The 17,951-nt window shown below is 47.0% G+C and overlaps 1 protein-coding gene across 5 annotated transcripts in view; it reads right to left on the reverse strand.

Annotated features, from left to right (window-relative positions):
• The window catches only part of VWA5B1 (von Willebrand factor A domain containing 5B1), a 60,110-nt gene that overhangs the window by 12,716 nt on the left and 29,443 nt on the right, over positions 1-17,951 (reverse strand). For all 5 annotated transcript variants that reach the window (XM_058718837.1, XM_058718836.1, XM_058718838.1 and 2 more), the window contains 7 exons: positions 16,200-16,376; positions 11,687-11,797; positions 9,573-9,775; positions 9,000-9,114; positions 5,547-5,732; positions 3,480-3,663; positions 2,328-2,518 (listed from right to left, as the gene is read on the reverse strand). In XM_058718837.1, coding sequence (XP_058574820.1) covers positions 2,328-2,518; positions 3,480-3,663; positions 5,547-5,732; positions 9,000-9,114; positions 9,573-9,775; positions 11,687-11,797; positions 16,200-16,376 — 1,167 coding nt within the window. The remainder of the gene's footprint in view (positions 1-2,327; positions 2,519-3,479; positions 3,664-5,546; positions 5,733-8,999; positions 9,115-9,572; positions 9,776-11,686; positions 11,798-16,199; positions 16,377-17,951) is intronic.

The raw sequence follows: 17,951 nt of genomic DNA on the forward strand, positions 1-17,951 counted from the left end.
CAGAAAAGTGTATTAAAAAGGGGCACCTGGATGGCTCTTCCAGTTAAACACCCGACTTCGGCTTGACTCATGATTTCACTGCTCCTAAGTTTAAGCACCATGTTGGGCTCTCTGCTGTCAGCACAGAGCCCGCTTCAGATCCTCTGTCCCCACCCCCTCTCCTCCACTCGTTCTCTCTCTCTTTCTGCCTCAAAATAAATAAATAAACTTAAAAAAAAAAAGACATTAACAAAGTAAATCAGAGATTTACTTATGGACTTTGGAGAGATCCAATAATAATTGGATAGATTGGAGATTTATAATGTGATTCTTCAAAACGTGTGTGTGTGTGTGTGTGTGTGGGTGTCTTTGTAGTATTTCTGAAAGGAAACACTGAAAATCCAGTGGGTTTGGGCACAGGGAAGGGCTGATTTTAGTTTTACTTTATATCTGACTGCACTGTTTGAGGGTTTTTATTGTAAACTCTGAATGTGTAGTACTTCTCTAATTAAAGAGTATTAATTAAAAATGAATTTTGTGCGTCCGGGAAACTTGCTATGCTTGGTAGTGGGAGCGGATTGGGAGGGGCCAAAGGCACTTACAAGGTGAAACAGAGAAAGCGCCTCTTAGGTTTTAAGGCCAACAGTTAACCATGGAATCTTCCTCATCTCTATCAAGTATTTACTGAGAAGAGGACTGTGCCTCTCCATTAGATGGGGACTCCTTAGGGCAGGGGCCGGGATCCTCCTTCCCATCTCCTCTGGGGCTGGGGACAGTACAAGGGTGTGGGAGAAGGAAAGGACCGTCGGTCGTTAGGATGGCCCTGATGGGAGCTGGTACCCAGCCAGGGCTGCTGGGTCCCAAGGGATCCTTAGTCCCCCTCTCCCATGACAGACTGGGATTCCCCTCACCCCTGCCCCAACATCACAGCCACAGCAAGAAACAGACGCTGCTACAGCTTCCATGGTAACAGATTGGTCTAAGATGCAGTCCTTCACCCAGCCAGAGGCTGCAGGGTGTGTGTACATGTGTGTGCTTGCATATGCAGGTGTGTGCGTTTGTACCAGCGTGTTGGGGAGAGTCAGACTGGAGAAGCCAAGCAGGGGCTCAGGGAGAGACGAGCAAAGATGGGCCAGAAGCAAGCAGGAGGGAGCAGATGCTAAGCTGCCCAGAGCTCTCACCAGCTAGAGGTGCATCTAAGGGACACCTACTGCATACCAGCTGCTGCTCCAGGGCACTTCATCTCTTATCAGCCATTGCCTGCAAGAGCCTTCCACTACAGTTGGCTCTCAAAAAAATCTGTTGATGGCTGTTATTAGCTCAATCACCTGCACAAGCTATTCTCCCCATTTCACAGAAGGGAAAATCAGGGCTCAGAGAGGGTAAGCAACATGCTTAAGGAGCAGAGTCTGCCTGAGTCCAAGGGTAGTGTCTTCCAACTGGCTAAGCACAGAGAAGGGCCTAGGTGGCCGAGTCTCTGCCCCGGGGGGGAGGGCAGGAGCTTACGGAGGGGCGGGGATGGAGGGGGCGGTGGGTGGCATGGGAGAAGTTAACGGCTGCTTTTATGGAACCAGGACCTAATGATGACAAAGCTACATGAAACCCATTCCTAAGAAAATGGGAGAAAGGCATGCAGATAATAAGAAACCCCAATCTGGTTTAGGACAGTGTTTCTCTGGTGACTCTACCCTCTTCCCCAGGGGGATTTGGCAGTGACTGCTTTTGGTTATGGTGATTGGGAGTGCATTTCAGTTGGTAGAGGCCAGGGCTGCTGCCAAACATTCTACAAAACACAGGACAGTGCCTGCCACAAAGAATTATTGTGTCATAGTGCTGAGGTGGAGACACTCTGGTCTAGCTGATGGCGGGCGACTGGTCCTGCTCTGGCTCTAACTCTGCGATAATCTCTGCCAGGGGTGAATGTGCAACACTTGGGATTTGCAAAAGGTGCAGTGCGATGGAGGGAGGGAAGCAGGGGCTTTGTAGGGAGAGGGTCCTGGGTCGCAGTCCCCCGACTGGCTATGTGACCCTGGATAAGTCACTTTACCTTTCTGGCCCTCAATTTCCACATCTGTACAGAGTGGGGGCGGTCAGCTCCCCCACCCGCTCGATGCTCCCTGCTGGCTGGGAGGTGTTTGTGTACACGGAATGAGTGATGTCACTGGCCAATGGGTACCATTATTAGAAAGGGGGTCAGGCAGGTGAAGATCCAGAAAAATGAAGAGGAAGTGACTTGTTTGGCAGAATAGGATGTGGCAGAAAAGGCCCCATCCTTGTGGCTGAAGCAGGACACACAGTTCTCTCCCCATCTATGGTCTCCCCCAGCTCCAACTTGCCCTGCTCGGTACCTGCAGATCAATCTGCCACCACGAGGCCTCTGTGCTGGTCTGGTTGGTGAGATCCTGCGGCTTGGCTTTCCGCAGTGGGTATCTCCTGGCAGGCACTGTGGGGTCGCTGGCTGTGGTGGCCCTTGGGGAAGGCTTGTGGTTGGTGATCTGGTTGGTGCTATATGCCCGCCGTCGCTGGGAGAAGTCCAGACCTGGGTAGGGTGGTGACAGGGGAGCCGTCAGGGTGGAGAACAGTGGGGAAGGAGAGAGGGGCTTGTATGCTCCTTTCCTGCTTAGAAACGTCTTGCATTTTCTACCTCTTGCCTGGTGAAAGATTTGCAGGTGTCTCGGCTCACCTGGCATTTAAAGCCTTGCCTAATCTGGTCCCAATCCATCTACCCAGCTACTGTCCTTTCTGCGCCTTTTTCAATGTATTATGTGCTCCAAATATGCCAGATGAGTAATCAGTTGTGTATGTGTTTTCTAGGTGTCACACTTCCACATCTCAGGTCCATTTCTGCTGCCTGGAATCTCCTCTCTTCCCGCTTCTAAGAATCAGTGCCCTCATTATGTCTTTGTTGATATCCTCTACCGATGTGTCTTTCCTTGGGACCCTCACAGCTTGTTAAACTTTCCTGTGGTCCCTGTCACTCTACTTCTATCAGAGTTAGGGCCAGTTGTATCTGTTTCACTAGGCGGAGAGCTTCTGAAGGACAGGAGTCCACATTTGGGGTATCTTTGTTTCCCAGATCTGTGTTGGGTAGCCTAGCCTTAGTAAGTGATCCCTTCTCTTTCTCTGCCCCTCGTGTGATTCTCTCTCTCTCCACCCTTGCTCACTTGAGCCCCCCCCCCCCCCCACCAAAGTAAGTAAGTAAGTAAGTAAGTAAGTAAATAAATACCTAGGACCAGACATTAACACCATAAAGAAGCTTTGGGTCCAGACAGCTCTTAGACCCTTTGTTTGTACCCTCCCCCTCTTTCAAGTTTCATGATTTGGCCAAATTGCTTAAAGTCGCCAAGCCTCCGTTTCATCATCTGCAGATAGGGAGAGCAGTGCTCATCTGCACAGCTGCAGTGAGATTGTTTGTATAAAACAGCTTAACACATAGTAACTGCTCAGTAAAATGTAGCAACCATGGCCTCCCTGGAAGAGAGAGTGGAGCACAGGCTAACCAAGATTGGCGATGGAGTCTCCGGTGGACAGCTGGGCATCTTTGGGCTGCCTTGGGCTGCAGGGTGCGCCCATGCCCCTGACACAGTCCCTGCTGTCTGGGCTGGGCCCCTCGTCCTGTGAGTGGTAGAAGACAGAGCTGCTGGACTCTTGAGAGTGCAACATGCTGTATCGTCTCCTTTTGTCCTGGAGGGAGGGAGAGAGAAGAGGGCAGAGAGTGAGGCTAGGTGTCGGAAAGAACATGTTCAGGGCAGCAAGCGTGTGACAGGAGGTGATGGACATTCCATCTTTGAAGATCTGGAATAACAGGAAAGCTTTTTGCTTGCTTGATTTGTTTAGGCAGACTTCTGTTTAAGAGATGGTGAATGGCATTGGCTCTCCATATCATTTATACTATTTATATTTTTAATTATCTTATTTATTGAAACATGTTTAAAAATGTCATTCTAAATGCCACTGCTGTCTCCAAATAGGCATCAAAATTAACAGAATGAACCATCTGTTCCTTCCATTCCATTCTCCATGATATAAATGTATATATATATAAAACATAAGGGCTTTGGAGGGTCACTTTTATTCTACCAAAGCTGGACTGTATTACTTACATTTATCAGTATCTTGAATTTTGCACTTAAAACATTTTGGAAATCCTGCATATCAACTATTCTTTTTAACAATTGACTGAATAAATATTCTCCCACCCTTTATTTTTAAGCATTCACTTTGTGGCCATTTATTTTTGCCGCCATAAAAAATTGCTACGGTGAATCCTTGGGCACGAATCCATTACATCACTTTTATTTCTATGTGTTAGATTCTTAGGAGGGATTTCTGGGCTGAAAAGTTATGTATTTCAAATTTCATTAGGTATTTCTAGATTGCTTTCCAGGGGGAAAAGTCATGTTTCCACCACGATATACAAGGGTACCCTTACCCAACAGCTTTGGTAAGAGTGGGAGAAAACTTTGCCATTCTCATGAGTAAGGAAAGGGAAGGGATTTGATGGTCCCTGCTAGTGGTAGGGTCTGCTGGTGATCTGCTGCCTCCAGACCTCCGAGAAGGGTCTATACTGTTCAAAGACTGACCAACTTCTCCCTGCATTTGAATGCCCTGCTCTCCACAACACATTAACCATTACCCTGACCACGATTCTTAGGAGATTCTATAACATTCTAAAATCTGGAAATTGCACATAAAATTCTAACTTCTCTTGTAAGACTGAAAACACATTTAACACAGAGCCCACATTCCTGCATGGGAACAGTTTGTTAGAGCTGGGTAGGGGACCACCCAATTTAGATGGGTGCATGCTGTCCAATTTGCCATATTCCTTATCACTCCTTATGGCCTTTCTATGGACTCAGTGATCACTGCTATCCTTCATGGCGTTTTCCCTTTTATTTTTATAAGTTCATTTCAATCATTTTATACCTGCACAATCCCTCTAGGCAATGAGTTTGTGACTCCTGCTTAAAAATAAAACAAGAGGACAAATCCTTCAAGCGGGAGAGGAGAGACTCACTAAAGAGGGAAGATGGATGGGGAAATAGCTTCTCGGGCAATCTCCCACGTTTTAACATGAACTCCACCTTCCTTATAGACATTCCTCACTTTTATCTCACGTCTGTCACCACATACAAGAGAATTATCCATGTAAATAAAACACAAACTCATCTGAGGAGACATGACCTGAATAGAGTGTTTGGGGAAAGAAACCTGAACGCAGTTATTCTGAAATGAATTGTTTATCAAAATCACCTTGAGGAGATTATATAAAATATAGGTTCCTAGGCCTTACCCTCAAAGACTGATTCAGTAGGCCCAGGTTGGAGGTTGGAGTCTGCATTTTAAGCACATTACCCCAAGTTTTCTGCTGCAGGGGATCTTAAGAACCACGTATTGCGATGACAGCACTTAGCCAAGCAATGTCATCATGACCACATGCCCTTGGCCTGGCCACCATGCCCCACAACTGTAAACACCAGATCCAATTAGTTCCTAGTTCCCAGTAGTCTTTCCAGCTAAGGATGGCTTTGTGGGCAAGGTTCTGGAATGTCTAAGATACTTACATATCTGGGATGGGAGATGTATAAGGAGGCATCACACACAATGCCATACCCCACCAGCCGCTCTCCAGGGAAGAGGCAGCTGGTGCTGACAGGCGAGATTAGGACCTCGGTGGTCTCAGGGAAGACCCACTCCACAGTTACATCACTCAGGACTGGGGCCATAGCCTTCTTCAGGGATTTGATCATCTGTTGGGCAGAGTCAGAACACAGGTTGGAGGCATGCATGAGCAGGGACATGAACATATGAGGAGCACCCACAAAGATCGTGTGGGTATGAACACGAGAGGGTGTGAGCAGAGAAGACACAGTGGGCTTTGGGTGGCTTGTCCAACAGTGAACATGCCTCTGAGCTTCTTAAACTACCAGAATGCTCCTCTAAGCCTAGCATATTATAATGGGAAAACCCAAGACCCAAAGTAAGGTTGTGACTAGCCCAGGGCCCACAGGAAGCTTGTGTCAAAGCGTGGACTGGAGAGTGATCTTGAGCAAGTTAATTTGCCTCCCTGGGCCTCAGTTTCCCTACTGGTAAAGTGAGTTAGTAATTTTCAACTCTCAACGTCATTGAGAGGATTAGCCGAGATACTGGATTTGAAGCAGCTGCCTCATGATAAATGTTCAATACATGTCATCTGTGGGGGTGGCCTGGGTGGCTCAGTCAGTTGAACATCTGCCTTCAGCTCAGGTCATGATCTTGCAGTTTGTAAGTTCGAGCCCTGCGTTGAGCTCAGAGCCTGGAGCCTGCTTTGGAATCTGGGATTCCCTCTCTCTTTGCCCCTCCCTCACTCACACTTTGTCTCTCTCTGTCTCTCAAAAAGTAAATAAATGTTAAAAAATTTTTTTTAAAAATGGAAAAAGTTTCCATGCTCCTGGATAGGAAGAACAAATATTGTTAAAATGTCGATACTATCCAAAGCAATCTATATATTCAATGCAATCCCTATCAAAATAACACCGGCATTCTTCACAGAGCTAGAACAAATAATCCTAAAATTTGTATGGAACCAAAAAAGACCCCGAATAGCCAAAGCAATCTTGAAAAAAAAAACCAAAGCAGGAGGCATCACAATCCCAGACTTCAAGCTATACTACAAACCTGTAACCATCAAGACAGTATGGTACTGGCATAAGAACAGACACTCAGATCATTGGAACAGAATAGAGAACCCAGAAATGGACCCACAAACATATGACCAACTAATCTTTGACAAAGCAGGAAAGAATATCCATTGGAGTAAAGACAGTCTCTTCAGCAAATGGTGCTGGGAAAACTGGACAGCGACATGCAGAAGAATGAACCTGGACCACTTTCTTACACCAGACACAAAAATAAACTCAAAATGGATGAAAGACCTAAACATAAGACAGGAAGCCATCAAAATCCACGAGGAGAAAGCAGCCAAAAACGTCTTTGATCTTGGCCGCAGCAACTTCTTACTCAACACGTCTCTGGAGGCAAGGGAAACAAAAGCAAAAATGAACTACTGGGACCTCATCAAAATAAAAAGCTTCTGCACAGCGAAGGAAACAATCAGCAAAACTTAAAGGCAACTGAAAGAATGGGGGAAGATATTTGCAAATGACATGTGAGATAAAGGGTTAGTATCCAAAATCTATAAAGAACTTATCAAACTCAACACCCCAAAAACAAATAATCCAGTGAAGAAATGGGCAAAAGACATGAATAGACACTTCTCCAAAGAAGACATCCAGATGGCCAACCGACACATGAAAAAATGCGCAACATTACTCATCATCAGGCAAATACAAATCAAAACCACAATGAGATACCACCTTACACCTGTCAGAATGGCTAACATTAACAACTCAGGCAACAACAGATGTTGGCGAGGGTGTGGAGAAAGAGGATCTCTTTTGCATTGTTGGTGGGAACGCAAGCTGGCACAGCCACTCTGGAAAACAGTATGGAGATTCCTCAAAAAACTAAAAATAGAACTACCCTACGACCCAGCAATTGCACTACTAGGGATACAGGTGTGCTGTTTTGAAGGGACACATGTACCCCCGTGTTTATAGCAGCACTGTCAACAATAGCCAAAGTATGGAAAGAGCCCAAATGTCCATTGATGGATGAATGGATAAAGAAAATGTGGTATATATATACAATGGAGTATTACTCGGCAATCAAAAAGAATGAAAAGTTGCCATTTGCAACTAGGCGGATGGAACTGGAGGGGATTACGCTAAGTGAAATTAGTCAGAGACAGACAAAAATCATATGACTTCACTCATATGAGGACTTTAAGAGACAAAACAGATGAACATAAGGGAAGGGAAACAAAAATAATATAAAAATGGGGAGGGGGACAAAATAGAAGAGACTCATAAATATGGAGAACAAACAGGGTTGCTGGAGGAGTTGTGGGAGGGGGGACGGGCTAAATGGGTAAGGGGCACTAAGGAATCTACTCCTGAAATCATTGTTGCACTATATGCTCACTAATTTGGATGTAAATTAAAAAAAAATAAAATTAAGAAACAAACAAAAACGACAGCTGTGGTTTAGCACCAGCTAGGCTGATTTCTTCAAAGGTACTGCAAAGCTGGAGAAAAATGATTTGGGGATTGTGGCAGCCATAAAGGCGCACTCCCAGATCTCCCTCGGAGGAAGACTGTGTTCTTTGCAACAAGGCATGAAGTTAGGTGATAGTCTCCAGATGTAATGCTCCAGCTTTACAGTGTGGTCCAGCCAAGACCACACTTCTGCCTGAAAGCCCCGAGGCAATGGCTGAGCAGGGCGGACCTGATGTTTCAGCCTAATCTGACTACCTAATGGGAGATCTTTGCTCCAGAGCTCTCCGTTGGGTCCTTGCTGAGACCTTGCCAGACCTGCAGTCAGGCTCTCCCTTCTCCATGCTGCTTCCCTTCCTCCCTTTCACAGGCATGCAAATGCATCATGGGCTGAAGAGTGCTCCGTCCCGTTTCTTCCTCTTTCCTCTTTCATAGATATTATCCCCCAGTGAACCTCTTGCACTCTTAACTCCAGAGCTGTCCCTGGTTCCTGGAGGACCTGGGCTGACACAGGTTTTTCTAAGGGTTGAGTTATTTGTGCCAACTGTGCAGAAAATGGAGAGAAGACTATAATCCCCTTGATTTCTGGGTCCTTTAGATTTCTTTTGAGCCACCATTTGTCACCATCAGGAATGTGGTGAGAAATGACCCCAAACACAACTCGTATCCATAGAGGCAGTGACTCTTTCAGAAGCCCCTCTCCTGCCCAGCCAGGGGACGGAGCACGTAGATCCGGTGACTGGAGACCAGTGGATCTAGTGTCTTGGACTAGCTCCAGAAGGTGCCTGCTCTGTGGCCTCCACCTCTCTGATCCTCACTGGGGTGTAGTGTGGCCTAGCGGGGAGCTCAGACCTGGATGAAATGAAGTTCCAGCTCCACCCCTGAGGTACCAGCACCAGAAGAGACTGAGCCCCTGTCGCCCACCTTGGGTTGCAGCCGTTCTCCCTCCATCAGAAACTCAGCACTGCCCTTGGACACAGTTGCCAACCCTTTCACCAGTCTGTGGCACACGTTGGGTCCAATTCCAAAGCTATAGCACCTGGGAGAAGGGGAGGAGAGAGGCTGGTACTTCTGGTCCTCTGTGCCACCTTTGTCCCTTTGGTGGGGAAAGGGACAGAGCATGAGCCGGCAGAGCTATCTCAGAGCTGGTCCTAACATCAGGCAGAGGGTGAAGGTGAAGGAAGAGGGCCAGCAGCAGGCACTCACATTCACAATAGCCCATCAACCCCCACCCCAGGACAGAGTCAAAGCAGCAGGAAGGACTTCCTCTGATGAGGCTGCCCTTTGGAAGCAGAGATGTGGGCGTCTCATTCCATCTGAACTCTTGAGGCAAAAAGGCAAACTCTGAAGTCAGCTACACCACCCTGGACGCAAAGCACTGTAGGAATTGGGAGTTCTCTCTTCCCCTTCTGGCACTTTCCATGATGCCCTGGTTCAGCCACCCCCGCCCAGGGCCACCCAGGATAACCAAGCCCTAGACCTTCAGCCTGTGCCTACCTGGTGGAGAAGGCATGGTTTCGCACCAGTTCTAGCACCTTCCCGGTGTTGTTGATGGCACCGTCCGTGATCAGGAAGAGAATCCGTGGGTGGCCTCGGTGCACTGGCTGCCGGATGATCCACTTGAGTGGGGAGAGGATATTGGTGCCACCCATGTCAGCCCGCATTCTCTGGATGTTATCACAGGCCATGGCCACGCTCTCCTGCAGGGAAGTGCCACAGGCAGGGAAGGTAGTCCCCAGGATCACCATATGGCTCTGAGACTCCAAGCCCCCTGGAGGATAAGTCCTTTGTTTCCCTAGATCTTAGTTGGGTCTCGCTGGATTGACTCATATTCCCAATTTCAACCCTGTGTGTGCACAGGAGGAATAGATGACGACTCCTTTGGGGTGATTCTGCCCAATAACACCCCCTACCAGTGCCCTAATGCTGTTGATGGTGTGTTAACTTACCTTTCTCCTTTCTTTGTTCTTCATTAAAAATATAAACACCCCTTAAAAGGTAGCATATCAAGCCCCAACTGCTCAGCACAAATGAGGTGTCCTTTTCTGATGAGCAAGGCAGGAGGTGTAGTGATCTAAGAACATTACACTAGAAATCTCAAGACTTGAGTCCTGGCCTGCCTGGGATGCTAACTCCCTATGGTGCTTTGAGGAAATCAAAGTACCCTGACGTGGGCTTCAGATTCCCCTTCCCCTGGATCAATACTGTGAAACTCAACTGGCCAAGGACTGCTGTACCAGATGGATGTCACTGCAGCAGGAACAGATTCTCACTGGACATCAGATGTCCTGCTCCCGATTCATGAAGATGCTCTTTCAACTCCCATGATTGGGGTAACGGCATATAGCAAAAGTCTTGAAATGTATATGTCCCTTTTGAACCAACAGAACTAAGGATTTATCCTAAGGGAATCATTAAGGATGGGTGCAGAGTCTTTGCTACAAAGATGACTGAATAGAAAAATAAATGGAAGCAATTTAAATGCCCAAATGTAGGGATCTATTTAAGTAAGTCCCGATTTACCTGTGTAGTGAAATACTAGGCAGCCATTTAAATTATGCTGCAGATTAATATTTACTGGCACGGAAATATGCTTATGATAGGCTGTTGTGTTGTGGCAGGTCTAATCCTATCTTTATTAAAAATGTGTGTAAATACATAGAACAAGGTCTGGAAGGCTTTATACTAAGCCTATAACAGTGGTCTTTCTTTCTTTTTTTTTTGTGATGTGATCACGGGAGATTTAAATTTTTTTCTTTTTGATTATCCAGATTTAGAAATTGTGGGACAATCAATATATAATTTTTTAAAAATATTTTAAAAACCCATAAAGTTATTTTTCACTGAAAAATGTTCTTCCTTCCTCTCTCCTCTCCCTCCCTTACTTTCTTTCTTCCTGTTCCTAGGTCTGGATAGGATATGCTCCAATTTTGAACATGCTGCTGGGGCCCCAGCCCTCTTGTTCTAAATTGTAGTTTGAACCTTGTGAGTTCTATTCTTAGCCCACCTCCCCACCTATTCACTCCACAATCCCCTTTCCATTCCCTCCTTTAGCTCAACCTTGCATGGGTCCATCGTTCTCTTGAAACAGAGGCTTCAGTGAGTGGCAGGCCTAGGATATATCCTATCTCCACCCCTTCCTTGTATCCCCTCTTTGTGCACACCTACACTTTGCCTAAAATATTCCTTATTTTCAAGAGGAGACAGGGCGCCTGGGTGGCTCAGTCAGTTGAGGGTCCAGCTCTTGATTTTGGCTCAGGTCATCTCAGGTCATGATCTCATGGTTGTGGGACTGAGCCCAGCATGGAGCTTGCTTGGGATTCTCTCTCTCTCATTCTCTCTCTGCCCCTCTCCCACTCATGCACATGTGTGCATGATCTCTCTCTCTCTCTCTCTCAAAATAAATAAACTAAAAAAAAAAAAAAGAGATGTTAGAAACCGGCCTACCCAGAGATAGCCTCCCTGGTTCTCTGCTTGTGGGCATCACTGAGGTGCCACGTGAGGGATGGCTTCTGAGGCTGGCCTCAGGGTTACCTGCTCCTTCTTTTTCTTCTTTTCCTCTGCTCCTCACCACCCATCCACTCCTGGACCCAGCCCTTCCCCCTCCTTACCTCACTGTAGGTCTGGCTGGAAGGGAAGAGGGTCTTAAATGTGGATCCAAACCCAATGACATTGAAGAGGCAGGCCGGCATGAGGCTCTTAAGAGCCACCAGCATGGCATCCTGGCAGGCAAGAAAGGGATGTTCAGAATTCAGAAAGGAGCTACGACCTTTGCCACCACACACCAGTGTTCTCATCCCAGCCAGAAGCGGCCTCCAGGCAGGCCTTCCACCCCCCACCTGCACCCAACATTGCCTTCTCCCTCAGATCTAGAAATTTGCTGACAGGGAGACCAGAGGCTGGACCAAAGCCATCATCATAAAACTTCTCACCCGTGTAGCAAGCCTGACTTCTCAAAGTCCTTCTATTATATTTGCCAGTTCCCTTTCACCTCCTGCTGACCCTGAGAGTTGGGGAGAGCAGAGAATATCCATTCCCTTCTGCAAAAACAAAATCAATGTCTAAGGGAGGCACGTGGCTGGGTCCAGGGCACACTGTTGATGGAACAGGCTTCTGGCTTTCATCCAGGGCCTTCTGCATCAGATGGGCCCCCTCCCCACTGTTAACTAGGAACAAGTCTCTTAGGGACAGTCTCTTCAGCTCATATTTGTTAAATGCCAGGAGATACTTAACACACATTACTGTATGTAATCTTTGCAATAACCCTTTAGGCAGGCACAACATTATTCCCCTTTTATACAAGAGAAAATTGAGGCACAGAGGGGTGCGATAAGTCATTGGTGAGCATTCTGACAATAGTGGAGTCAAAAACTCAAACATGTGTCACCTTGCCTCTGAAGTTTGTGAACAGTAGAGTCCTAACCTGCTTAACTAGACAACACCAGGAGACCTTGATGAAGGTCTGTTGAAATAAATAATGACAAAGAAGAAAGGTGGAGAGATGGTGGGGGCGGGGGATGATGATGATGATGATGATGATGATGTTGATAATTGAGGATGATGATAGAACAGTGCAGTGGTAAATATCAAGCAATTACTATGTGCCAAATCCTGTGCTAAGCACTTTCTATTAATTATGTCATTTAATCTCTTTAACATGCATTACAGCACAGTGGTTAAGAAGATACATTTTGAAGTTAGATGTATGTTGGTTTAATTCTCACTTTTGCCCCATTACTAACTTGACCTTGGGTTAGTTATGTCCCTCCTCTAAGCCTCAGCCTGGCACTTAGTAAACATTCAGTAAATGGTTATTATTGCCACCCCAATGAGAAACATATTAATAGCAATGCCTCTGTTTTACAGGTAAGAAAACTGAGGCTCAGGGGCACCTGGGTGGCTCAGTCATTTAAGCGTCCAACTTTGGCTCAGGTCATGATCTCACAGTTCGTGAGTTTGAGCCCCACATCAGGCTCTGTGCTGACAGTTCAGAGCCTGGAGTCTGCTTCGGATTCTGTGTCTCCCTCTCTCTTGGCCCCTCCCCCCACTCTCTCTTCCTCTTTTTCTCAAAAAGAAAAACATTAAAAAGAAAACTGAGGCTCAGAGGGTTAAGAAGTTGCTCTGGATTGCAAAACCTAAGACAGCTTTTAAAACATAGCTCTGAGATCCTTATTCATGTTGGCTCTGCCTTGGCACAGAGCTCAGAAATGAGGGGCTCTCTGTCACCCTCAAGGAGTTTATTGATGGCACCCCAGGGATCTCAGCTGACTTCACAGACAGACAAACTGTTATATTCCAGAATCCAGAAGGAAGCACTTGCAAGTCTGTCTTGGCAACTTCCACAGCAATACAGCCTTGCAAGCTCCACAGACCTGCAGCCCCTCTCCCATCCCCCTCCACAAACATCAAACATTAACATCAACCTTCACCGTTCTCTCCATCTCTTTTTGTTGCCTGTGTCAATACATTTTGTTTCTCTACAAGAAGTCAATATCTTCTTATTTTTTTCATTAGCCACTAATGTATATTCCCGCTAGCGGGAGACTCTGCTGATCCATACAGATTGTCTCTGCTCACACCTATTAGAATTTTTAAAGCCATGTTTTTGGCATTGAGTGGCAGCTGAAGAATGAGACCAGCTGCAGGAAATTAAATTGGCTGAACTTTCCCCCTTGGTGTGGCTGTTTGGATTTCTATTCTCTCCCACCTTCCTGAGCCTAGTTTTCCCTAAAATGTCTACCTAATGGCACACAATTAATGCCCCAAGCAACCCCCCTATGGCCTCGTTGTCAGTGGGGAAAGGAGCGTGTGCCTGAGTGATTTCTGTACCTTTTTCTAAAAGGGGCATGTGTAGCAGAATGGATTGTGCCAATGCAAAGCCATTTGTGGAGAGATGACCTTGAGCTCAGTGAGCTGAACTGGAAAAGAGAGCAGGGGAGACTCCAAAGGGGGAAAGGACTGAGAAGAGAGTCAGAGGAAGTCATTGTCTGAAAATTCTAGAGGGTAAAGTTTGGAAAGGTCTTTAGTTCAGGAAATAGATTTCCACTCATAAACTGACTCCCTTTAACTGGTAGTAACAGCCTGGACCACTGAGATGACAAGGGTGTAGAGAATGAGTCCAGGCTCAGCATGAGAAAAAAATGCCATGGTCAATTATTGATGTCTGTCTGGCCTTAGGAGAGAGGAACAAAGGGACGTGTGACATATGTTTGCCCTCCCTGAATTAATCGTTCTTGCTCATTTTGCAGAAAGGATAAATGAATCCCAGAGTTGAGAAGCCACTTGTCCAAAGCCACATAGCAGGTCAGTGGCAGAACTGATCCCAAAACCCAAGCATTGCTCTTTCTATTAAGCCATGCAGCAGAAATGACATAGAGAAGAGAGCTTTTCTCAGTAAAAGAGTATTCTAATACCCTACCAGCAACCTAAGGAAAATGAGCACTGATCCAAGATATGGGAGGCTTTGACTTCCTCATTAGCCCTGTGGTGCTGGGGAGAACACCTGGCTTCTTGGGGACTTAGTTTCTTTACCTGGAAAATGGCAGGAAAAAATGACTTAAATGCTAAGAGCTATCATAAGATCCCATGATACTTAAGAATAACTGAAGAGATGTCTTAAAAACTGATACAGCTATGGAATGAAATACACATGGCCACACAGTCCTGGAGCATACTTCAGCAGAACTATGGACAGCTCCCCATTCTAATTCTTGCTTTTGATGGCAGACAAAGGTGGGGAGAAGGTGAAAACTAGTCCTGTACCTCAGCGTCTAGAGGCCTCAAACAGGAGCTTGGGTCTCATACATGATTGCTCAGGCATACTTCAAGATTAAACCTAGTCATGGAAAGCCTGAGGAGATACCTGGCATCACAGATCCCATCTAACCCCTCCCCTCCTTGCCAATCCTGTTGCCCTGGGAACAAGAGTTTGCTCCAGAGACAAACTAGGGGGAGGGATGACATTTCAGGTGACAGCAGCAGAACTGTCTCTCTTCCTGTTCCCGCATCCTTCATTTCCTCGAACTATGAGCCTTTACCCAGTTCAATAAACAGCAACTGGGGGCTTTTTATGGGTAAGTACAGAGCGAGGCTCCATGGGGAGAGATAGATGAGAAAGATCTGGTCCTTTCCCTTAATGAGTTCATAACTCCAGCAGAGGAGACATACATCTCCACAATGAAAAATACAAAGGAGAGTTAGATAATGCCATAATCGAGGTGAATAATCTTCTGAAGGAGAGGAAACGCTTCTGGATATGTGTGTGGGGGGGAAAGTTTATCACTCTTCTGTACTCCTTCAGAACTTCCCACTGCAGTGGGACCATGCTCCCAGCTATGACTGGTTAGCAGGGCTGCTCCCTCACTCGACTGTGAACCCCTTGAGGCCAGGAACTACATTTACAACCTGTTGTCTTTCCAGATGGCCAAGCACTGGACTTTGCCCATATTAGGCACTTGAAAAAAAAAAAAAGAATGAACCAAATATTTTCTAGTGGTTTGTACACAGTCCTTAATGGCTGAGGCCATGTGCAATGAATCTCTGATGTCAGGTGGTAGGAACAGACAGACATGAGTTTGATCTTAGACCACACTAGCTGTGTGACTTTGGGTAGGTTACTGAAATTTTCAGGATTGGCTTTCCCATTTCGAGAATGGTGACAAGAGGGCCAACCTCACAGGATTATTGTCTGGATTCAACACCACTCTGTGCATTAAGTGGCTGGTATTGTATCTGGCACATAAACCTGATGCTATGTGAGTTCCCTCCTCTCTTCTCTGTGCCTCTCTCCACTCAGTACCTGGTGAGATGTCTCAGCCCAAGCAGGCACTCAACAAAGGTTTGCAGAGTGCCAAGGAAAGCTATTGATGATGACTTTATCCCTTGGTAAATGGGCAACAGTTCTACCTCTGCTCATCCATTTCAGGGTTTTATTTGGGGAACAAGTTGAGTTTGGGTGTCTGTGTTCAAATGGATTTTAGAAAGTTGAGTTGTTCCTTTTAGTCCCGGAGTAATTTAGGAAAGTAGTTCAGGTGTGGAAGGAGGGCTGCTTGGAACAGAGAGTGCTGAGGAAACTGGTTCACCCTGAAGCCCTAAATCCCAGGGCATGGGTCCTCTTATAGGTACCTTGACATGGTGGATGTTGGTCCCACTCATGCTGCCACTTCGGTCAATGAGGAAGATAAACTCCCCATGGGTCTTTCTCAGGTTCGGCTGGACTGACTGGAGGTCGGGACAGAAGTTGAGCATGATGACCGAATGGTGGAGGATGTCCTTGTGGAGACGCTTCCGGATGATTTCTGTCTGGAGAAGAAAGGAAAACTCTCTCACTTGAGCACTCAAGGCATCCAGAGCTGCTCCTGGGGGCTCACGCTGGTCCCCCGTTACTCACCAGGTTTTGTCAAGATCCCACTCATGCTCCGTACGAGAGACACTTCCAGGTCGACCATACCCGGTTCTTCCGTTTGCTAGACTTTCACAGTGGCAACAAACAGCAAGCATAGACTTTGGAGGCAGAAAGACCGGGGTTTAAATCCCAGTTCTCACCATCCAGCTGTGTGTGATCTTGGGCACGTCCCTCCTCTGGGTCTGTTTCTTCATTTATAAAATGGGGCAAATGGCATCCCCTTCTCAGGGTGGTTACGGGATGGACACGTGCAGGACCTCAGCTGAGAAGTGTGTCTCTGGCTTTCACCCCCAGCGTCTAAGCCACTCCCTCTGGCTCATCTTGGCTGTGAACTTGGTATCCCTGGGTTTACCGCTTCTCTCCCTCTGATAACTTCCTACTCCGTCTTCAGATTTTACCTCTTTAGAATGCCTGCCCTCGTCTTCAGGGTGAACTGACTATTGCTTAATTTCCTCATGCATGGAATGAAGACAAGAGTACTGATCTCACGGAGTTATATGGACTAAGTGCAATGCCCATGAAGCCTGCCGCCTGGCACAGAGCAAGTGTCTTTACACGGGAGCCACCATCACTGTATCTGCTGCTGTTTGTTGTGGGGACCCAGGCGCTTCTCACATTGCAATGTTTTGCTTACCTGACTGCCTCCTCCTAGCTTGTATGCTACTTGCAGGCAGGCCATACCTGAGTCTCTTTCCATCTTACCAGGGCTTACCTCAGAGCCCGGTACAAAGATGGACTCAAACATCAAAGGTGGGACAGCACCACACTTCTTTTTCTTTCTGTGTGTTCTCTTCACTTGCCCTGGCACGCTGCTGCTGAACCCTGCTTCCAGACTCACCACGCACGCTGTGCCGAATCTCATTTCCTCCATCCTTGCCCTACCTCTCTCTCTCTCCTCACCCCCATTTCCTCTGTCTGCCTCTTTGTCTGACTGTGTCTGCGTGCGTGTGCCTCTTTGTGTCTGTTTCTCAGTGTTTTCATTTCAGCCCCTTCCCCAACTTGGTAGGTGACATCATCATCCACCCAGGTGTGTTCACACCCAAGACCTAGGGCTTGTCCTTGGTTCCTCTCTTATCCTCCTCCCCCCGCCCCCACAGCTCGTCGTTCAGCCAAGCATTGTCAGCTGAGATGCGCTCTGAACTTGTCTTCTTCTCTCTGTCTCTACCCCTACCCCCAGCCCAGTTTGGGACCGTGCTGTCTCTAGTCTGGACCTTTAATGCCTCTGTCAACCACTCTTACCTCCCTGTGGTCTGTTCTCTACATAGAGCAGGGAGTGTGATCATCCTTGTCGTTCTGCTGCTTACACAGCTTCCCCCATGCCTTGCACATGGTTATGAAGCCCCCTAGTGCCTGACCCCTGCCTACCTGTCCCCACCATTTTTGCCCACTACATTTCGGCAACGCCGGGCACCTGTTTCCCAGACGCGTCGCCTTTATTCTGCTTTCAGTTCTGTGCACGGTCTTCCATTGTT

This window comes from Neofelis nebulosa, chromosome 2, assembly GCF_028018385.1.
Source record: "Neofelis nebulosa isolate mNeoNeb1 chromosome 2, mNeoNeb1.pri, whole genome shotgun sequence".
In the NCBI taxonomy this organism is placed as follows: Eukaryota; Metazoa; Chordata; class Mammalia; order Carnivora; family Felidae; genus Neofelis; species Neofelis nebulosa.